This window comes from Haliotis rubra, unplaced genomic scaffold (assembly GCF_003918875.1).
Source record: "Haliotis rubra isolate DU_JTF1 unplaced genomic scaffold, ASM391887v1 Scf4, whole genome shotgun sequence".
In the NCBI taxonomy this organism is placed as follows: Eukaryota; Metazoa; Mollusca; class Gastropoda; order Lepetellida; family Haliotidae; genus Haliotis; species Haliotis rubra.
The window spans coordinates 6,224,522-6,249,447 of NW_025767079.1; the positions used below are offsets into that span (position 1 = coordinate 6,224,522).

Consider the following 24,926-nt stretch of genomic DNA (forward strand, 5'->3'; position numbering starts at 1 on the left):
CGACGTTTACGGTATTTTAAAAAAAATATATTTAAAAACGGTAATTTTTCTTTTAGTAATGAATGAGTACGAAGGTTTCTGTTCTGGATTCGGTAAGCCGACGTTTACGGCATTTAACTATGTTTTAATTTAAAATGTCAATGTCTGCAACTTCTCCGCTTTTCTGATGTGACGATGCAGTTTGTGTGGTCGATAAGGCCGTGACATTGAGTAAGGGCCCTCACCTTAGATGTGACGTTGTTGCAGAGGTTTGTTTTAGTACTTCTGATCCCATGGAGCGACGTACATGTGTGTGAAATATACTCATGGAAACGAATAAGGGAACACATTAAAGTACAAATGTTCCTATATTCCTTTCCAGGTTTCTTCACATGGTATGTAGTGCACTGTGGGTGAAAGTCTGGAAATTGATAAAGGAACTCTTGTACTTTCATGTGTTCCCTTATTCGTTTCCATGAGTATAATTTCAAAATTTTACTGGCCAGGTGGAACCAGCTGGCCGTGTGTGTTACTTGCCAATATCGATTTTCACTAGCAAAAGTTTGTTTCGTAAATTTCGTTTTGTTAACATGACAGTGTCAATACACTATGTATATCAGAAAGTCAGAGTAAAGCGCAAACTATGCCTCTGAAATAAGCCACGTTAACATGGTTAACTGTAGCTAAATTTCGGAAGCAGAGAGTATAACAAGTTACATAGCACGGAACAAATCACCATAAATATTCTCATTTCGGATTCTCTTGCCCGACAGAAATTTTACTAGCTACGGGCTAGCGGGCTATTTCGCACACTGTGATGTGAGGAGGATTGAGAATCAGACTGAATGAAGCAACTAACATGAAACATGCGGTTTTTGACGATCCGATTTCAACATTGATAGGTAGTGCCTGTAACTCAAATAGATATTTTGTTTGTTTGCTAAACGCTTCCCATTATATATATTTTGAATAGGTACGGAATATATAGCAAAGTGAAATTGTTCTTTACTTTTCTCCATCTCCCTTAATTTGACAAACCGAAACATGAGTCTCATTAACCTATTCAGACAATGACCTACTTTTCAGTCGATCCGAATATACTCTTGTGAAAGTGAAAATAGACATCACAAACAACTACGGTTACACTGCATTCCAATTCCTGGTTTCATAAGAAAATTGTATTTACAAATTAATTTTAATTTTAAACTTTAATAACATCGTATTTCTATAATTTAAGGCGAGGTTTACGCAGCATGACCTTAACTAAGACGTCACTGACTGCCCCTGTTTGATGGGTCGTAAAATGATTCACAATGCATCTGGCTCACTGGTTACACCTGTTATGTGCTTTTTGCGCATATTAAGTGTAGTTCTGTAACGTACAACGTGATCGATATAATATCAAGTCCGTACCGGACCGCCAAACTTTTCTAGCGGGAGAGCCTCGTTTTGAGATTTCCGGGATTTCCAGGTTTCCGTTTGTCAGAGCTCGCTGTACGACAGAGCACACTGCACGACGTGTTTGCAAGGATGAGAAGGAGCGTAGTGTTGCAATATACAAGTGCTTGGATGTATCAAATAATACTGATTAATATTTATGCATCCAGTTAAATGAATTGGTCTCAAAATTCTGGACTGGTTATTGTACTAAGTTGCGCAATAGGACGCGACCCAGTCAGCAGGAAACGAGACCGTTGTGTAATCAATGTTTTTACTAAAGGGACGGTGGGGTAGCCTAGTGGTTAAAGCGTTGGCTCGTCACACCAAAGACCCGGGTTCGATTCCCCACGTGGGTACAATGTGTGAAGCCTATTTCTGGTGTCCCCCGCCGTGATGTTGCTGGAATATTACTAAAAGCGGCGTAAAACCATACTCACTCACTTAATTTGATAACACCTGCCTTGCATACCTAGCCCAGATCCCCCGATTACTTGTGTCTCGATTATGGGTAAATATCAGGAAACAACATATAGCAATAACACGTGTACTGTCAGTGACTGACCCGTTAAGATCCGGGTTAGAATTGATCTTCAGCAAACCAATGCTTGTCGTAAGAGGCGACTAACGGGATTGGGTGGTCAGGCCCGCTGACTTGGTTGACACGTGTCATCGTATCCCTAAAGCGCAGATCGATGTGCGTGCTGTTGATCACTGGATTGTCTGGTCCAGACTCAATTATTTACAGACCGTACAGACATATACTGGAATATTGTTCTATGCGGTGTTAAATAACAACCAAAGCAATGTGACTGACTCAACATTTTACAGACGCTTCGTGGAATTCCGATTCTGGGAATTTGGTCTGTAAGTTTGTCCGTGAATAATACTGCCACAACAACCCGATGACCTTAAATTCATATTAACCATAACACGTGGCATTCAAATAACGTTGACAACAGAGCATAGCAAATCTAAGTTCTCCTGCGAAAAGTTTCCAATGAGCATAAAAGGCGAACTGATAAAATTATATTTAAAGTTCACTGAAAATCAGTGATGGCACTGTGAGAAGAAAGAGACACGCTACTATAGGGCAGTCCTCAAGACATGTAAAGCTATCTATCACGACAAAAGACATCAAGAAACTTTCCGATTTCTCTTCATCCTGCTCAGACCCGTGGAGATACGGGTTGGAATTGATCTTCAGTGACCCATGCTTGTCGTAAGAGGCGAGGATCGGGTGGTCAGGCTCGCTGACTTGGTTGACACATGTCATCGTATTCCAGTTGCGTAGATCGATGCTCATGCTGTTGATTTCTGGAATGTCTGGTCCAGACTCGATTGTATACAGACCGCGGTCATATAGCTTGACGTTAAACAACAACCACATCCTAAAAACCCTTCTACTCACAATGTTTAAGAGGTCGCAATTGCCCGAACAATTATGCTGGCTGACCTGCCCCTTTGGAATACAGTGAGTGGGTGGGTCACTTATCTTTCAGGAGTTCTCGTATTGAGCTCTTGTTTTCGTACTGATATGATTTGGCTTTTTTCATTGTTAGACAGTGATAAAATTTATTTGGGAGCCCTGAATAGGTGACCGCGCGCTTTAAGAGATTGAGTTAGTTTTGCCTTTGCTATTGCATATCTTGGCATTCGTTGATCTATCTCCGATAGTGGATCTAACAGCAATTATTGTTTTAACTGAGTCCGAGCTGGTGTATGCTCTTGACATTCGAGTCACAAGGGGCCTGCTGATTCCGGCTGAATGGAAAATGGGCACACCTTGTATTTGTGCAATTGTGACTCGTCTCAAGAGTGGTGTTGTACTTTTACTTTACCTTCATATGAGTACAAACATGGATTTTTGTGGCTTTTGACTTGAATCAAAAACTGTCTCTTCGTATGTGTTCTTTATTCATCATTTTCGGTATGTGATTTACTCACACAGGTCCATTCAACTTCGATACAACGGTGTTTAACTGAAACTGCCACACACATCGAGGGCTCATTGAAGGACGACCTACATGCAAGTCGAAGATCCTTCGTGTGTGTTCTGTATTCATCAGTTTCGGTTGTGTCGAACATCGGCAACTTCGAAGGTTTACATAGGTCCATTCAACATCGACACAACGGTGTTTTACTGAAACTTCCACACACATCGAGGGCTTTGTAAAGGACGACATACATACAAGTCGAAGATCTGAACCACTGTCAGTACGAACCAGGGTCATTTCATGAAGACTGACTGACTGAGTTTGGTTTGACGCCGCTTTTAGCAATATTCCAGCAACATCACGGCAGGGGACACCAGAAATGGGCTTCACACATTGTACCTATGTGGGGATTTGAGCCCGGGTCTTCGGCGTGACGAGCCAACGCTTTAACCAATAGGCTACCCCACCGCCCCCATTTCATGAAGAGTGAGAGTGAGTGCCAGTGAGTGTCAGTGAGTGTCAGGAACAGTGGCGGCTCTCAGTGAACCTATTAGAGCGATTAATCATATTAGATAAATGCTGTCAGTGACAACTGGTACTGTGAGCGGTATAGTCCCGGCTGTAACGGTTAGGTCGGACAACATCCAACTGTACATAAAAACATGGGTACACTACACGACTGTTCTCCACGGGCCATGTGCCAAACATAAGGACGGTTAGTATCACCTCAGTGAACTTGATATCATGTGTAATATTCGTGTAAACACGCTGTAGAATTTTGTATACAATTTCGTATATTCATAGCTCTTTATGGTCAGTAGTGAGGGAAAACATTTGCACTCTTTCCATCTGAAATGACACCCACGTACCGAAAAAGGCATACGTTTCGATAATGTAGTTCCATGAAACAAAACCCAACCCAAAGAAAAAAAAAACAACCCAAAAGCCTTCCACGTTTCTAAAAGCATACGAGCACAAAAGAAGAAAAAAACAACAAAATAAACCCCAGAAAAATCATAAAGAGTGGATGGCTATGTTTTGATGTTGCTTCTTGGAATATCAGTGACTGACTGAGTTTTACGCCGCTTTTAGCAATAATCCAGCAATATCACGGCGGGGGGCACCAGAAATGGGCTTCACACATTGTACCCATGTGGGGAATCGAACCTGGGTTTTCGGCATGACGGGCGAATGCTTTAACCTCTAGGCTACCCCACCGCCCCTACTGGGAATATCAGAAAGAGGGACACAAGAAATGTGTCTCACACATTATTCATATGGGTAATCCAACCGATGTCCTCGGCAAAAAGATACAGCACTTCATCTACTCGGCTATGCCACCGACCCCATCCGTGTAGAAAACAGACGTATCAACCTGACCTTTGGCATCTGTCACAAGCATACAACATCTAAACGATGGATAATTTACTTATGCCCAACGTGTACCACATAAGCATGTCAATATTTCAGATTTTATTCCCAGAATAAGGCGTCGACGAAAAATATAGACAATAGAAATCGCAGGCAGATCACAAGCCCAAAGACGTGATACATGTAGTTTCCGAGGATCAGTTAAAGTTCTATGAAAGCTTAGAGATCTTGAATTGTCTGTTGTTAAACGCCACCAATTGACCCTTGTCAGTAGACTACCCCACCGCCCCTCCCTTGTCACTAGAACGTCAAGACCATACCCCAGCTCGGTCTTATTTAGAACAAATACACCCACTATCTGATAAAGATCACCTAATGCCAAGAGATGCAATAACAAAGGTGAAACTAACTATATAGCTCAGAATGGTCAGCTAGTCAGGGTTGCCAAAATATATCAGTAATATTCCAGCTATATGTGTGTATAATAATCGAGCCTGGGTCATACAAACCAGTAATTGGAATTTTCGCAATTAGTATACAAAGACTGCAAACAGGTCAGGAAGCTGTTCATCCATATATTGTTATCATTCCTTACTGCCCCAACTTCTAAATGCCTCTCAAAGAAATACAAACATGTCACCGAAGCTGACCACCCAATCCCGTTAGTAGCTTCTTACGATAAGCATGGTTTCCTGAAGAGCCATTCCAATTCATACCCTACCAGTACCTGAACTAATAATGCCCACTTGAATTTGGATATACTGTTTTAAGACATACTAGAAAATACCTGGACTCGACTGTGTGTCCATCTATTTTCCATTCGTATATACCATAAGTGCTTTCAACATGTAGTACTTACCAATGCCTGGTCTTGTGAAGGTAAAGTCTTCTCACAATTCCAGCATATGACACTGAATGACCCAAAGTTATCATGTGGCTTTGCGGCCTGCCCATTGTTTACTCTGTCTTTGTTATATGTCGATGCTTTATTCTCCAGTGATTGCAATGCTTATTGCATGATTTATGTCTTAGAAACAGTTACCAGAAAACGCGGGAAGAAACAATACATTAAATCGATTTGCTCACACTGAATGCTGATAAAAGATTTAAAAATGTTGAGAAAAATGTGTGGATTTTAAATGTAGCGGTTAATCCCGAGGCGATTGTTTGCTGACAAAACAAGGTTCATGATCACGGCGAATCAAGACTTAGGGTCACCTTGATAAATACAATGTTATTTGTGAGTGGAGACGATAAAATCCTGCATCGTTGTCTTTCATGCATTGGGCATACGGTCCTTACCATCGTGGAATCCTCGTCGAAATGCATCATCACTTTCTGTCTGAACATCCGCTGATTCCAGACGAACGAATCTCAGAACTTGGAGTATTCTGTTTCGATTCCAATCACGAAAGTGTACTTTGAACATCGTATGAAACAATATCTTAAAAAGTGAAAACTCTCGCTTACCATCCATTGGTGAGAAAGAGGTGTTTATTTCAGTAAAGGGGCCACAGGCCCATATACATGTTGTACCATGCGCACAGTTTATCAAGCGCCAATATAACAATTAACATAGATGCTACGGAGCAGGATACACATCAGGATATAGAGATATCACAATCGCTAAAACGTATTACGTTTTTTAAGAGCTAGATATAAATGTTTTCCAAGATCATTAATGACAATTATATTCTTTGACGTGAACATTTGAAACAGCTTCTCATGTGTTAGGAGATTATAGTAATATTTAGGAATTGTATTATCTCATTCTTTCATTGTAAAATGGACACTCAAGGCAGAAATGATATTCATTTTCAACAATTGGAATGATACGAAAAGGACACAAGCGATCACTTCACTCAAGACCAAGGCGTCTACCGTATTCAATCATCAACATATGACTGGAGCTTCGGAATTTACTTACAGCAATACGAAATACTTTAGACTTGATGCGGCTGATGTAAAACTCATAAGAGTCATTATCTTTAATATTTTGTGGAAAGTCGAGTTTTGAAAAGCACAGAAGATCATCCTTCCATGACTGGTTATCGTGGTCCATACATCTTTGTTTGAATAGAGACATGAAAACAGTGATATTCCCCTAACCAAACATTTACAAATCCATAACGGTTTAAATACTTTTCACATTCAATGCCCAACATTGGCGTCCTTTCTCTGCACGACCGCATCATACCAAAAGACGTTAAAATATGGTACTTGTTGGTCCCTGCCTGGCGCTCGGCATTAATGGGTACAACAAGGACTGGTCGGCTCGGAGTCAGTATACTGTGTCTGAGTGGGGTATTCATACTTCACTGCGGCATGGTATCTCAGTGGGCTAGCACGATAAAACCAGCTGAAGTCTGGGCTAGTACAAGCAGCCGCACATACACATGCACACGCATGCACGTCGTCATATGAGCGAAATATTTTCAAGCACGACGTTAAACGCAATTTCAGCTCACCTCACCTTTCTCTGCAATGCTATATTGATATTCATATACTTTCTTCAAGATGACATTATCATCTTGGGAGATAAATCTAGTCCAATATTTAACAATTTTACAATACATATTTACGTTTAATGAGTGTCTACCAAGTTCAGCACGGGCAAAGATATTTGGGGTATTTGAACTTGTTTACAAAAATTGTCGTGAATATTCATAACGTTAGGTGATGTGTGAAAGCCCCATACTTCACTGCCATATAACAGAATTGGTAGAATTTTCACATCAAATATTTGAAACAAGACATGTACAGGTAGGTTAGAAAAATTAGGTATTGAGGATCTAAGTATAGATAGAACTTTCCATGCCTGTTCGGCCAAAACGTTTTGAGTGATATACCATGAGCCTGAGCTTGACAGATGAACCCCAAGACAATTTCTAAGTTGTTATTGTTAAGAAGAACTTTTCACATTTCTTTAATCTGCCACCTTTTCTAAAAACAATTATCTTACTCTTGGTTACATTAATTTTAAGTTTCCATTGGTCACAATATGTAACTAACTTATCTAATCTCTTTTGTAAACCACAGACTGAAAAACCAAAAAGTACAATATCGTCGGCAAAAAGGAATATGAATAGTTCAATAACTTCTAGATTTATACATCTCTGATTATCTAATGCTAGGCTTTCAACAATATCATTCACGAAGAATGAAAATAGAAAAGGAGATAGTTGGCATCCTTGATGGACGCCATGAGAACAATCGAAGAAGGCTGTAAAACCATCGTTCATGGAAACACATGATTTAACAGAAACATACATGCTTTTAAGCAATCTAAATGTTTTACCTTTAACGTTTTCCATCAACAGTTTATGAAAAGGCTATTCCTATCAACAGAATCAAACTCATCTTTCAGGTCAATAAAAGCACAGTATAGTCTCCCTTTATGCAGTGAAAGGTACCTCTGAATGATTGAGTTAAGTATAAATATATTATTGTGTGTTTGGAATCAATGTCTGAAGCCTGCCTGTTCTGGGGTGAGAAATTCAGTTACTTACTATTGGTCATCATCAAGACATATTTTTCTCATTTAATTTCCAGTATATTTACTATTTAAAGAGTTCACTCTGAAATTAACGTTTTAGTGACAATGACTGGTGTAATGGATGGAGCGTCTGCCAGGAGAGCGGAAGATCAGAGGTTCGACCCCCGGTCGTGTCGTACCAATAGTGAGTGAGTTTAGTTTTACGCCGCAGTTTGTATATAATTGAGTCTGGACCAGACAATCTAGTGATCAACAGCATGAGCATCGATCTGCGCAATTGGGAACCGATGACATGTGTCAACCAAGCCAGCGAGCCTGACCACCCGATCCCGTTAGTCGCCTCTTACGACAAGCATGGGTTACTGAAGGTTCATTCTAACCCGGACCTTCACCAATAGACGTTAAAAGAAGCTACTTGTTGTTACCCTGCCTAGCGCTGTGCATGTAGGGGGGTAAAACAAGGACTGGTCGACTCGGTGGCAGTGTACCTGTCTGAGTGGGTAGCCCTGTTACATTAAAGCGCCTCATGGTATCCCGGGGGGCTGGCTACCGGCAAAAGTCCGGACTAGTACAAGCTGTACACCCGTCTCTAAATAAGTGATACCCTACTCCATTATTTAATTCTCTAGTTATTTAAAACATTTTTGTTTCTCGTTTATCATATCATTGATTCGCTCCCACACAGATTCCGGAGGTGAAAACAATATGTGACGTACGTGACGTCTTATTGGACGGATATTCCACAACAACAGAACAAGAAGATGTGTCACGGAGATACGCTTTGAGTGAGTGAGTTTAGTTTTACGCCGCTCTTAGCAATATTCCAGCAATATCACGGCGGGACCACCAGAAATGGGCTTCACACATTGTACCCATGTGGTGAATCGAACCCGGGTCGTCGGCATGACGAGCGAACGCTTTAACCACTAGGCTACCCCACCGCCCCAGATGCGCGTCGAAGCTGAGTGGAGCCCTTAATTTGGTGGTAGCAGTAGATTATCAATAAACACTCTGGCTTTCAAATACATAAGCCATCTTACTCCCCGTCATCAGTCTGGATACATGACTTTCTGGTGCCACTTCATGTGCGAATATTAGAAAATCCCACCCTACTTAAAACCCTGTTCATGTTGCCCGGGCAACCTAATCTGGAGCGACGTTTTGGACGTTACATAGAGTGTCTCATATTGGATTAGAGAAGGAAATATGTTATTATCATGTTAATGAAAATATGGCGTCTGACAGTTAGTGACGGGATATCACATTCAGGATATTTGATAACACAATGGGTGGGAACTGAATAGCAACGGAAATTTATAATAACAATGACTTGGTATCAATGTCACAATGTTACATTATAATAATTAATAAAATATCATTCTATTTCGATGGTGTGGCCTCCACAATGTTTAGATTTGAAGTATTGATATACAGTCGAGCACCGTTGTCTCGGTATTCATTGGATTCTCAGTATGTGTTGATTCGAAACTATAATCCGTTATCAGCAGTGTTTCGTCGTAACACTGAGAACTTCCTAATTAATTCCTTCTTAATTGATTATAATTAAATAACAACCCAAGTGACACCTTCAACTCAATTAGCCCTAATTACCAGTAGTTTACACTACCGCATCCCATTGATTCATGCCGCACCGTGTGTAAACGTGTGGAAAGAACCTCAGTTCAGAGGGATACTTGCGCATGAAAGGAAGGTGAATATAGAGTTTCTTTGCAAATATCGAGTTAAAAGGGGACCATGAAATTATATCGAGATATCCGAAATATCGAGAAATATCAATACCTAAAAGAGAGTTAAAAGAGCTTGAATAATGATAAATTATGAAGGATTTTGCCGGGACCGAGATGTTGTATCGAGACAACCGAGATATCGAGTTATCAGAGTTCGACACAACGGTGCTCGACTGTATAACACCTGGAACGCAAGAATTCGAGCGAAAACTATTTGAGCGACGAGTATATGTCAGTTAAATTTTAAAACAGGACTGAAGTGAAGGTTGTTATTTACACCACTAAATCTGTAATCGTGCCGCGTGTCACGGAGTGAGTGAGTGAGTATGGTTTTATTCCGCTTTTACAATATCCTAGCAACATTACGCTCGTGACAACATAAATGCCCTTGATATCGTTACCCTCTGGGGAATCTCGGGTTTTCGGCGTGACGAGCGAACGGTGTAACCACTCGTCAACCTCACAGGCCCTTACTTTAAGTTTTGTGCATGAGCGTCTAGGCAAAGAAAGAAACTGTTTGAATCACCGTCAGGTTTAAGAATTGATATCATCTCAATGAATGGCTAGCTGAAGGTTGGTTTCGGTATACCCGTTGTTCGTCGGTTACATTTCTTGGTTTCTGTTGTTGTTTTTTGTTCTCTGACCTTTATTTTGAAACATGGAAAGTCAACACAGATGAACCAGATGACATGTTGATGTTGCATTTATAATAACATATAGTAAATGAAAGGTAACTTGCTCATCATCTAAATTACTGTCTTCTCGCGTACTCACGTCACGCTATCCCGAGATCGGAACATTGTGTGGTTCGCTAATTTGTGAGTGGGCGCGGAGAGTCATTGGATGGGTGACCGTGTTTGGCAGTTTGACTCCTGAGAGTTTCTAGGAGTTCAGTCGGGCCCCACAACGAAGCACATGTGATACATGTGGTCTCATCTCAAGCAAGTGAGTTTGCTCAAAATTGCCTCTGTTCACCCAGTAGAAAATGGGTACCCGGTGGGGTAAGTCATGTTCCTATTAACCTTCTAGCGCCTCACAGGGAGCTTGGATTATCCAGGGTAATATTAATCAGATATATTAGCAGGATAGGAAGCCTGGAAAGGCGCGTTATAAATATTCTACATTATTAATAGATGTGATTGTAAAATGCGTTCAGAAATATTTGAGGGGGTGGGGAACGCTGGGAATGTGTCCGACAAATTGTACCCATGTGGGGAATCGAACCCGGGTCGTCATGGTGTCAAGTGAACGCGAAACCACTAGGCTACCACAAGAACTTAATGTGTAATGTTCACGTAGAGACAAATTGTTTGATTCAACCCTGCTAATATAAATTGTGATTTGATGGTAAAATTAACATTTACTGATACACACTACAAATGGTCGCATTATTAGTGATTAGTTTCAGTTCATAAAGTGTGTAATTCATTAATACCCACATGGAACCATTAGTGGTTGAATGAGTACCTTCCATTCAATATCATCATGGAAAATATGTGTAATATATTCAGGAATGATATATGTGGCAGGCATTCTTACGTCATGTGCTGAAAAAAGTCCAAAGTGCTACCAAGACCAGTCATCCCGGTCAGATGATTGAAGGGGGCAAATAAATAAATAAATAAATAAATAAATAAATAAAATAAATAAATAAATAAATAAATAAATAAATAAATAAATAAATAAATAAATAAATAAATAAATAAATAAATAAATAAATAAATAAATAAATAAATAAATAAATAAATATACTTGTTAATCAAGATCAAGGTCAGAATGGGCGCATTGTATGTGTACACTCATCTTGATACACTTCACTGCTAAAAGACAATAGGTTTTTAATGATACTTCACCAAACAGTCAGAATCTCTTACCTTTTTCTTGATTGGTCGTTTCACAACGTTGACCTTACGCTTTGGTGCGTTGTTTGGCCGAGCGAGTACATTAAAAACGTGTTTTGGCACCGCAGGCTTGACCTTCAGAGATCTTGGCGTTACAACAGCGTCAACTTCCGGTGACGTTAACGTCTTTTCTCGGTGTTTGGCTTTAATCGTGACTTCAGTGTCCGTAGCATGGCCTCCCCGTTTAAAAGGGGAATTTCGTCGTCGCGGCTTAGTCCTTTGTGGAAATTTGATCTCATCGTCGCTCGAGTTGTCGTTAATTCCAGACGTTCGTCTGTCGTTCAGCAAAGACTCGGCTTTATTCAAAATGGAAGCTCTGGTTGCACGTTTTTCATCTTGAAAACGCCTCGGATCTACTTTCCTGCCTTTCGGCTGGTCGAAATTATAATAATCCTGATACTTTCTACCGTACAAACTTGTTGGAAGACTCCTTTGAGATCTACCTGTATCGAGGTGAATGGTTCTCTCAGTAATTGCACCTTCGTGATCTTCCTGTAAAATGCCTCTGAATGATTTCAACACAATTCCCGTTTCATTTGATAATTGGATTTGGTCTCTATCTATAACACTTTGATCTCCTTCATCGTTCACCCAGTTTTGATGCTGTGTGCCTTCGGTTCCATACCCGTCGTCTCCGATGTTCGGAGCGGTGTTCTGAACCTTCACATCCCAACTCACTTTGCGTTGACGTCCGTCGAATTCACGTATATGTAACGTCTGTGACTCACTGTTAGGCACCGTTAAAAATGTTGTCCCTTTGGTACCATATCCTGCGTCCTTGACCGGATTTGTCTGCCCTGTAGTGTTCACCTGACCTGAATGGTAGGCCTGGTTACCTGGATCCAGTAGTTTGACCTGATCGTTTCGATTGGCTGAAGCACCGTAGCCCTGAGAGACCTGTACGCCAGGGTCGACCTGACCTTGACCTACATTGTCTGCTTGACTGACGACCCTAACGTCTCGGCTGATTTTTCTCCCGGGCGTCTCAAATTCCCTTATATGGAAGGTCTGGGGTTCATCTGATTTCTCTTCCACCATCTCGACCTCCCCTTCAGACACTCCCTCCCCGCCCCCGTCGTAGATCAGCCTCCCCGTGACGTCCACCACCGCCATGCCCGGGGGACGCCAGTACTGCTCCTCTAGCATATAGTTGTCAGGGTTAAGAAGCTGACGCTTGAACACCACGTTGATGTCCTTCTTAGGAACGTCAGGGCCATTCTGGGGACAGAAGAAATACTTTTAGTTCCTTAAATTATAATTGTCAAGCTCGTTTTCCAGAGAACATGTTAATCGGTATTGTATTAGAATATACTGGACAAAAATAGTTGGGGATATATGTAAATTTTGAAATTATGAATAATGATCCATTTATTCATTGACACACCGATAAAATATCAATCATAAAAATACCAATATCCCTAACTTATTTTGTCCAGTATATATAAAATGAAAACTACATTTGTAAGACGACGTCTTTTACGACGTCATTGTCCGCCGTCATGGAGTAAGCAACGAGATTTAGAATATGCAGACAGCAGAGGTTGACATGAGAAAGTGAATGGGTGAGTTTTTCTTTCCACCACTTGGAACAGAATTTTGGTTGTGTCCTGGTATGTCAGCTTACTATGGTGAAAATCTCTGAAAATCTTATGAAACTCAAGCAACGGTAGGGTGATTCACACCTTGAATCGAGTTTGTGATTTGAGCCACGATTATCTCATCACACGAAACGATGAACTGTCCTTCATTTCGGCATGCACTGTATTTGTAAACAACACAAACAGCAATAACAACAATTGATTACATGATAGCACAGAAACCAAACTGCGTGTTCACGATAAACGACAAATAATAACAAAATGATAAATGTCACCAATGCAACAGTTTCTTACATTTCCATTTCCTCCCGTATGAATTCTTCAAGATCTTAAAGTATGCAAGCAAAGTCCCTTGTTAAGCGGTGACTTAATTCAGCAGAGAGACGAGGGTTTGTTTTCGAATATACTATAAGTTTCATAACATGCACTGTTTTTGTAATTATCACACAGCACCGTTTCAGGCATATTTCTTTTATCCCCTGAAGGTTCTGAAGTATACTCATGCCAATAATGGTTGTCACCCTCCCCACCCCAACCCCACACACACCTCACACCCCCTCTCCAATTAAAAAAATTGAAGGGGGTGACAACCATTATTGGCATGAGTATAGTTGGTATCTTGAAAAATCCATTCACACCAGATGTAAAACGAAGCGATCCAATATTTTCCTGTCCAATTGGGTCTCCCCACGAAATCACAAGTCGGATCCTTACGTGGTAGTATTACCATAGTCATGTAAAGTAAGTTAACGCAACGTTCAACATCGAACAGCGAGAACGATAACATGCTCCAGTTGGAATCCGGTATTCCAACACTTTATCGCGATATCATTTGTCATTCATGGTTTATCAGAAATTAATACTTTTATGCCCAGAAATGTGAATATTAAACAATTTAATCAACATTTCGTGCGACATTACCAAACAGCAGGAAATGACATTCTCCCGAGGCTATTAGACCAAATCTATCATTGAGGACAAATCACTGACGGAGAGGATAAGTGAGTATGTTCGGTTTAAGGTCCCTTTGAACAGTATTCCAGTTGTATACGATGAGTGAGTGAGTTTAGTTTTACGCCGCTTTTAGCAATATTTCAGCAATATCACATTGTACTCAATATGGGGAATCGAACCTGGGTCTTCGGCGTCACGAGCGAACGCTTTAACCACCAGGCTACCCCACCGCCCCTCTACAGGAGGGACGAAAGCTAGAACTGAGGCAGGTAACAGACGTTTACCACTTTAGAGAAACCCACGAGCATGGGTATCGCGCTGAAAAAAAATAAGCCTGGCCCGGATTCGAACCCAGAGATCTTAGGTTTCTGGCGTACTAAAAGGACAAACCTCTACACACCGAATTACTGCACTTTTAGACGACAGAACCACCCGTGTCCACTACAAGGGTGTAGCAGTTCCTTTGAAAAGACAATACGTACAGGAGAATACGAAGGTGACTCAGAAACTAATATTTGTTCCCTGATAAATCCATAAAAAGTTTATTGATCTGTATCATCAATTGTAGCTATGTAATGTGTATGACAAGTGGCTTGTTTTTAAATTTGGTGCTATGACGTTTCTCTTTGTAAATGATAAAGACACGAAGAAATGTGTACTTTAAGAAATTCAATTAAACTTTGTAAGCCTTTGGCAATTTATGAACATCAAATATCAATATAACACGCAACGCAACGGAAAAAGTTTCTTTGACTCCCACAGTCCAGAACATTGAAAAAAATCATATTATGAAATACGCTTCTCGAACGGTAGCTATGCTACGTTGTACACGTTAAGTCACAACCAATCCTGCCTGCATTAAATATACACAGACCTCTATGGAGACCACTTGAACACTCAGTGTGACTTCTTGCTCATAGTATTGCTGTGTATAGGTAAGCAAGATATTATCCATTAATCTCAAGTGTCTATATACATAATGCTTGTCATTCGGCGGCCTGTCCTGACACTCTTTATGCTGGCGCGTTTTGGTAAACTGTAAACAGCAAAGGTCGCTTTCGCTTTAGAATTGACAATCTTTATACACGAGGCAAAGAATTCCTTTTTATGTTCCCATTTTATGCATGGTTAGATAAGATAAAAACTTTTCAAACTACACGTTTTCGTGGTTGAACATAAATCACAGAGGGCGTCGGTAGGTTATTCATTGTGGAAAATATAATTTGGGAGTTCAAAGTTTCACTGTGTGTTTATTGTGGTAGAAAGATCGAGAATATATCGATTTCATTTATCGTTTGTGCGAAATAAAGAAGTTAGATCTGATAAACTGTAAATGATATATCGGATACCAACCCTCCCGTGGCCTCCTGTAGTTATGTCGGTTTTATAGGGCCAGACATCGAGATATCATACACCTTCCTCTTTGCGGCCAGACAAGCTTTCCACTACACCACAGAGGTAAACAGAGAGTCGAACCACATACCTTCCGCTCTCTGACCAGACACTTTATCCACTACACCACAGAGGTAAACAGAGAGTCGAACCACATACCTTCCGCCCTCCGGTCAGACACTCTGTCCTCTACACAACAGAGGTGGACTGGGAGTCGAACCACATACCTTCCACTCTCCGGTCAGACACTTTATCCACTACACCACAGAGATGGTATATCGGATACCAACCTCCCGTGGCCTCCTGAAGTTATGTCACTTTTCCCACTACACCACAGAGGTGGACTGGGAGTCGAACCACATACCTTCCGCTTCCGGTCAGACGCTCTATCCTCTACACCAGAGGTGGATCCACATACCTTCCGCTCTCCGGTCAGACGCTCTATCCACTACACCACAGAGGTGGACTGGGAGTCGAACCACACCTTCCTCCAGACACTCTATCCTCTACGGTCAGACAATCTGTCCACTACACCACAGAGGTGGACTGGGAGTCGAACCACATACCTTCCGCCTCCCGGTCAGACACTCTATCCACTACACCACAGAGGTGGACTGGGAGTCGAACCACATACCTTCCACTCTCCGGTCAGACACTCTATCCTCTACACCACAGAGGTGGACTGGGAGTCGAACCACATACCTTCCGCTCTCCGGTCAGACACTCTATCCACTACACCACAGAGGTGGACTGGGAGTCGAACCACATACCTTCCACTCTCCGGTCAGACACTCTGTCCACTACACCACAGAGGTGGACTGGGAGTCGAACCACATACCTTCCGCTCTCTGGTCAGACACTTTATCCACTACACCACAGAGATGGACTGTCGATCGGACCACATACCTTTCGGGCACTCTTCAGTTTCTCTTTCCAAACGTGTGTTAACTGGCTTTGAAAAAAAACTTAACTTACTGAGCTCCACTTCTAAACGACCGATTTACTTCCAATGCAATGTTGAATTAAAACTGATTGCATTAAACTAAACGTGTCTCAGCTAAGTTCATTTAAAGACTCAGCCCTTTTCAACTACCGCGCCAACAGGACGGAACTCATGCATATGCATGAATTAGAGGACTGAAGAGCTCTTGCAATAATGGAAAACCGGTAAAATGTGGTTTGGGTAATAAGTTACGTGACAAGATTGTTTGAATATTGCATGGATAGAAATTGATAAACGACAGCGGATAACGCCCGTGATATGCATTACAATATCCTGCTATTAAACCCCCGTCGTGATGATTGACGGCACACATTGCGAAATGACACACGTTGGTTTGTAATATCATGTTGATGCATTCTGGGATGGACAAAATGGAAATTGCATTTGAGGAGTCTTATAATAGATCTTGTGTGGAACTCGAAGTGTTGTTTCTTTTCTTTTTTAAAAACCCAAACTTTTATTGATTGTGACTCTCAGGTTTCAGGTATGTTGTCGCAACTTGTTTTATGCCGCACTCGTTTTGTACCATTATACTGATGCATTCTAGGATGGGCAAAATGGAAACGGCATTGGAGGAGTCTTGACAATAGATCTTGTTTGGAACTCGAGGGGGTTTCTCTTAAAAAAACCCGTCTTATTGCTTGTGGCTCTCTGGTTTCAAGTGTTTCGAAAATGAGTTGTTTTACAAAGCAATATTTAAGCTGTATGATGGCAAATTGTACATAGTCTTGTCAGCACTAAGGCAAACCAATGATTGATGTCATGAGCAACAACACGTGATCTGCAACCAACCAAACCCCCGAGCCTGGTGTCATCGTATCCCAATTGTGTTGATCGATACTCATGCTGTTGATCACTGGATTGTCTGGACCAAGCTCGATCATTTACAGACCGCCCTCACACAGCTGGAATATTGCTCAGTTCGGCGTTAAACAGCAACAACCAACCAACCAACCGAGCCCGGCCACGAGATCCATTTAATTGCTTCTTCTCACGACCAGCATTATTGGAGGTTTTGGGGTGAAGGGAAACAATGTTTTGGTATGGACTACTTCCTTGTTTCAATAGATGCGACGTTTCGGTGTAGATGCTTCTTGCTTGATAACGGCGTCAGCATCTACACTGAAACGTCGCATCTATTGCAGTAGAGATGTTGTCAGTCTATAAACATTGGTCCTCTTTGTCATACCAGCTGCCTAATGCCACATAAAGGTTTTGGTGTGCGTGGCAGTTCTAACGCACAGTCCCCACATGGATGTGGGTTTAGTACAAACGTGCCCCCACAGGTTTCAAGCTTTAGAACACATGACCTTAGCAAAGAAGAAAGTACATCTATCAGTTATAAATTATGTGGCAAACAATAACATTCTTGAACGAATTGCATGTTTATATATGAAACAGAGTTTTCACTAATTAAGGACATCTACACCTTTCAATAAGGCTCATTGATAGATACAGAACCATGTGAATTTGTGTTTGTTTGTTGTCTAGTGCACTCAGCAGTATTATAGTTATATGGCGGTTGCCTGTAAATAATCTGTTCTGGACCAGACAATCCAGTGATAAAAAAAAAATATATATATATAAATTAACAAAATACTTTTCCGATTGCAATCTCAAATCAGCAATTTCAAATATACTCATGCCAATAATGGTTGTCGAACCCACCCCATCCCAACCCCACCACCCCCACCCCCCACCCCCACCCCTGGTGACAATCATTATTGGCATGAGTATACATCATGAGCATCGATACACATAATTGGGATACGATGACATGTGTCAACCAAGTCAGCGAGTCTGACCCCCCGATCCCGTTAGTTGCCTCTTACGACAAGTATGGGTTGGTGAAGACCAATTCTAAACCAGATCTTCACGGTCGAACTACGGTCGAACTACGTGGAAAAGTAAAACACAAGATACATCTATTACTTGAACTGCTATAAGGATACTCCACATCGTATCAGAATATTTGTCTGTGTTCTCACATGTATGTGTTTGTCCCTACCTTAACGTCAACGATGAGCATTTGCAAATCATGAACAGGAATACTTGACGAGAGGCTGCACGCATCCATCCATTTTATGATGTAAAATATTCATATGGACAAGAGTCTCATTTTCACACGTATGAATACTTTATGTTGCCATTGACATTTGGTATAGGTTGCCCATCTCGATGTCCTCAAGCTTTGACGTCACACTGATGAACGATGCTTGTCAATGACGCGGTCTGTACACAATATACGCTTGTCAGTGACGTCAGTAGAACGATTTAGACCTGCCTCGACGTCACATTGTTGGGACTCGCTATAGATGTGATCCATAAACCATGAGTCGGGACACGTCAGTCGTTTTGAAAGTATATCAGTACCAACAAAGCGACGCAAAGAACCCTTACTTTATCTGATCATTAGGGTTGGATGGTTGGTTCGTTATTTAATGCTGCACTCAGCCATATCCCAGCTATATGGCGGCGGTCTGTAAATAATCCAGCCTGGACAGACAATCCAGCGATCAACATCATGAGCATCGATCTACGTTAATGGGATACGGTGACATGTGTCAACCATGTCAGTGAGCCTGTCCACCCCATCCTGTTCGTCGCCTCTTTCGTCAAGCATGGGTTACTGAAGACCAATTCTAACCCGGATCTTAACGGGACCCAGACATTAACAGTAACGCCCAAAGGCAGTTTCTTTCCTTTGGCGTACCAAAACCTATGACCTTAGATTCGAATCCCGGTTCATCCTCACAAGGTTTTCTGGTTTGTCAGGAACATGCCCGAGTTCGTGAGTTTCACCAAACCTGGCAAACATCTGCCGAAGGTTTTCCTCTCACACGAAGCGGACAAGCCGTAATATGACTGAAATATTTATCAAAGCGGCGATAAAACAAACTCATACCTCAGTCGCCCTATTACAGTTGTTTTGGCTGTATCCAGTCCAACAACCGACAAGCCCAAGTACACAGGCATGTGCGCAAGACGAATATCCACCATTGCCAAGATACTTTCACAGAGGATTCCACAAACAAGGAAAACCTATGTATATGCTGAGTGACGTCATGTAATCAAACTGAATCGATATACTTTCTTCATATACCAATTTATGTAAACTAGATCAATGCTCTTGATTAATGTCATCGAATGTAACTTCTACACCGTTGTTACAATCGAAATCCTTCTAACGACCGTCAGAAAACTTGCAATATTAATGTCCTGTTGAAAAAAATCATCGTGTTAATAAATGTAAGGCAAAGTCGTGCAGTGGCAATAACGTTTATCAAATAGTCGATACAGGGATTTGTTTTAATGCCGTACCTTTCCTTGATCGAAACTACACGTTTTATATATACATTTGAAACACGTCGCCGTTATTGACTTAAATCTTGATCTCACACTAATGACAAGTACACATTTTAACTTCCATATAGATATGTGGTCTTCAAATATGCTCGGACTATTAAGTAAGTGAGTGAGTTTAGTTTTACGCCTCTTTTAGCAATATTCCAGCAACATCACGGCGGGGTACACCAGAAATGGGCTTCAGACAGTACACCCATGTGGGGAATCGAACCCCGGATTTCGGCGTGACGAGCGAACGCCTTAAACACTAGGCTACCCCACCGCCCCTAGGATTACTAGTTATCATTGAGTATATAGTTATTTTGCTCTTTTGTTTAATTTCAGGATCAATGAGGTAGCCCAGTAATGGGCGTTAGCTCGTCAGGCTCTAAACCCAGGTTCGATTCCCCACATGGGTACAATGTGTCGAGCTCATTTCTGGTGTCCCCCGCCGTGATGTTGCTGGGATATTGATAAAGGAGCAGAGTAATTCCCTATCCACTCACTCGTTCGTAATCATAAGTATAATGTCAAGTATGAGAAATAAACATATCAGTGTCAAAGTATATCTGCTCCAATTGCGCTCAAATAGATGTAACATAAATCTGTTAATGTTCATTCCATATTGAAACAAGGTTATTTAAGCTCCGGCAAAGAACGGGTGACAATTGATTATATCTATATGTTTAACCCTCGTCTCTGAACTGTTCTTAAAACAACTGGGATATACGTAATGTTTATCCAGATATTCTGTTGTTAGTTATTGCAACATACAAAGCGTCACGCATGACCCCGTCGTCCAATGCAGGTTTGCTATGCTGAGTTGCCTCTCTTTGGAGATCCGGAAACTTATGATCGTGGGTTCGATTCCAAACTTCCTGATTACGTTTCGAGATTTGTCATTCCCATACCAGCGCACTGGGGTAATGGTCTCACAAACCTGCATTATCTCGAGAGTTCCCTTCACAATAAGCTCAAATATTAACTTTAGAATACGATTCAAAGCGGCGTTAAATCAAACTCTCTCACTCACTATTACGATACGTCTCTCACTCACTCACGATAAGTCCCATCTCTTGGTAATGACAAGTTCTGACATTATCGACGTGTTAAATTGTGGCAGAAATTACAGTTAGGGATCAAATAGGAAACCACAAACCTGAACCGACCCTTGTCACCATGGTTCAATAATCGATCCGATATTGTGATTGGAATACTAACGAGCTGCGATCGAAATCAATGACGAACATAATATGTATCGGCTCATGGTTGAGCATACTTCATAGCTAAATTTGCGGTAATCGTGCGCAAAAGCAAAATTGACTATAAAAGAACTTGTTGAAAGTGAAAAAGAATTGACTAGCCTTCTCAGTGAGTGGTCGTATTTTTAACCCTGCTTTGAACAGATATCAGATATATCACGACTTGGTAGCTTGATGTGAGAGGACATTCTGAAGTGACGCAGGTCTTAGAAGTATATTCCTTTAGTGTAACCCTCGATCCAGTGTATACTGCTGACAAACAACTATATATATCGGACCAAACCGGGATTTGAACCGATTGATTAATGCTGCTTTGAACAGATATCAGATAAATACCATGGTGGCTAGATGTGAGAGAAACCCATTAAGTGATGTGTTTCTCAGACGTTTACTCTTTGGATGATCAAAAGAAAGTAGATCGGAGCGAATCGGGATTCGAATCTGTTGCTACAAATTTCATGCAAGCCTGTTGGCCGCAAGTCTTCAAAGTGAATTGAGAGACTTTGGACTTGGCCGCAAGTCTTCACAGTGAATTGAGATACTTTAGACTTGGCTGCAAGTCTTCACAGTGAATTGAGATACTTTAGACTTGGCCGCAAGTCTTCACGGTGAATTGAGATACTTTAGACTTGGCCGCAAGTCTTCACGGTGAATTGAGATACTTTAGACTTGGCCGCAAGTCTTCACAGTGAATTGAGATACTTTAGACTTGGCCGCAAGTCTTCACAGTGAATTGAGATACTTTAGACTTGGCCGCAAGTCTTCACAGTGAATTGAGATACTTTAGACTTGCCCGCAAGTCTTCACGGTGAATTGAGATACTTTAGACTTGGCCGCAAGTCTTCACAGTGAATTGAGATACTTTAGACTTGGCCGCAAGTCTTCACAGTGAATTGAGATACTTTAGACACGGTCATAAGTCGTGAGATGGCTTAGACTACTAGGACCCAAAACGTTTAATGCAGGTATCACTATTCAAGTACCCTGTAAGACGTTAAGAGGAAGCGATAACGATAGTATGGCCAATGAAACACAACACCTGAAAAACTGATTAACTTGGTTGCTAACCGAAGCGACAACTCTTAAAAACCTGTAGTCTCAGCCTTTCCCTTAGACAATTCTTTTGTCCTAGTATTAAATATCTGAATCTCCTTCAGTCAAATACCATAGTGCCAGCTTCAACCGGCGCGGACTCAATTTGCCTAACCATGCGTCTGTTGTCGGGCTATGATTGATCATAATGTCTCGGGCTTTAAAACACTACGCTCTATTTCATCATATCCGCGCGAACGTTGCTCTTTGTTGTTTATAAAATCAGTCCTACTTCGAGCAGAATTCCCTAGTCCCTATTTCCCCCCGCCAAGCCCTATCAGTAATGCAAGAGCCCGAGATGGGCAAAGGAATGAATATTTCCTCCAGGTTCAAGTCCAAATTTCCAATCTCACTGGGACTCCTTTTCAATGTCGTTATTTCTATGTCTGAAATTATATGAAGAATGATAAGTGTGAGCCCAAGACGAGGAACGTCCATGTCAGAATATTATATATATCCTCCTAGGCGAGGAATATCCATGCTTGGTCGTACCAGTATAATTTAAAACCGTCGGGATACGTTGACGAGCAAAGAGCCAAGTCATCGAATCTGACCACCAGATGATGTAATCGCCTCTGACCGGAAGCTTGGACATATCTTTGACAGCACGTGGTTGTTAATACGAGCAACGACCATGACATACTAGGACAACGACACAGTCAGGCACAAAAACCTTCGATCATCACAAGACCATCTCCTTTCACATTTATGAGGCTCTGGGAATATATTCTACTTCCTCATCCTCATTGGTAGACTTCATTCAACAACATTGACTTAAACTTCAATCCTGTAGGTTCATCTTGGAATTGATTTGATCAAATGAAACCAGACTGAGTGCTTCCGATCAGAAACGGGTCATAACAAGAACTTCTAGACATTTGCATTACACATGAAAAAATTATGCTTTTCAGCACTCTAATTTAAATGCCTGAAAGGCATGTGAAGATTATTTGTATACTATATCGACTGCAGTGGTGAAAGTCTTATCGGATGAGTTGATATTTCTGCAGAAGCATCAACACATGAGAAATGGTAACTAGGCGTTTAAACGTTTAGCTTATATCTAAATACCAAGTTAATACAAAAAATATACCACACTCTACATGCACATTGTCATTATCTTTAAAATGGCGTTTCAATAAGATGACACAAGATGCACAATACTCACCTAATAATGTAAATCCTCACAAATGAGGTAACAACACGTTTACCCCACATGTATTCTGAATGTCCCCCATACACGTATTTCGAGGCATCGTAATCCAAACGAGTAACTATAATGTTGAAGTTCGGCCTAAGACGAAGCCTTCATTACAGACCCAGCGGACCCGGATCACGATAATACGGCTTCTGGCTCAGACTATAAATCGACACAGTAAACACAAACAGTCAATACGTTACTGCAGAACCCTTGTAGACTGGGACAGACAATACGGCATAGTCTGCAAATGTGCCATAGTTTTGCAAGAGTGTGTCCAACAAGGAAACGCACTTGGTCCCGCTATTTCAAGTAAGTCGGTGCGGAATAATCTTTATTATTGTACGCAATGGCTTGTGGTGGTTATTACACGAAAAGTCTGACTTCCCATGCAACTGAGTCACGGCGTATTTATAATTCATTGTTCAGTCAACTTCAAACTTAAAATCGTTATCCTGTCCAGACGATATTCTAATTTATCTACCCTGTCATACAGAAACTTCTTAAATGTACAGCCAATTTCGATATTTCTTTGAACTTTGAAAACATATGTTTACGTCATTTTACCAAAAAAAATTCGGAAACAGGTACAGAAATTGAAAAACGCTTTTTCAATTTGGAAAGACTGAATGGTTCACTTACATTCTCTTGTATATAACTGTGCATGTATGATGTCTTTGTATGGCACTGATGTGATACACATAGAGGGTGAACATATATTTTGACGGCTGTCAGCATATGCAACTGTATGTTCTTCGCATGCTAATTTCTATTTATCCAATGTTAAAGCTTTAAACATGTGCCTCATCATAACATCTTGATACATAAGTAAAGAGGAAACTGATTTTATAAATTTATGTGTTAAATGTAGTTACATTGTTACTATAATCATAGCATTGTGGTGCGCAATAGTGCAGTGGTAAGGCGTCTGCCTATCACGCTGAAGGCCGGGTTCGATCCCCGGTGGAGGCACCTAGGTTCGGATCCCGAGGTGGGCACCTTTGCGTAGTATCCTTGGACAAGATACTTTGATCTACATTGTCTCGGAACACCCAGCTGTAAAATAGGTACCCGTGAGGATGTGCTGGCAATGTGAGTGTTTAGTTCATTGCGCCTAACAGGCAGCATGGCTGTACATTCCCCAGGGAGTTGAAAAAGTATCGGAAAGTACGATAGTGTCCTATGACCGGGGATAGTAATGTACGTAGCGCCG

The 24,926-nt window shown here is 41.2% G+C and overlaps 1 protein-coding gene across 1 annotated transcript in view; it reads right to left on the reverse strand.

Annotated features, from left to right (window-relative positions):
• The window catches only part of LOC124287061 (echinoderm microtubule-associated protein-like CG42247), a 94,952-nt gene extending 71,057 nt beyond the window's left edge, over positions 1-23,895 (reverse strand). The window contains exons 1-2 of the mRNA XM_046723535.1: positions 23,684-23,895; positions 11,843-13,087 (exon numbers count right to left, since the gene is read on the reverse strand). Coding sequence (XP_046579491.1) covers positions 11,843-13,015 — 1,173 coding nt within the window. The 5' untranslated portion in view covers positions 13,016-13,087; positions 23,684-23,895. The remainder of the gene's footprint in view (positions 1-11,842; positions 13,088-23,683) is intronic.
• Between the last annotated feature and the right edge of the window lie 1,031 nt (positions 23,896-24,926).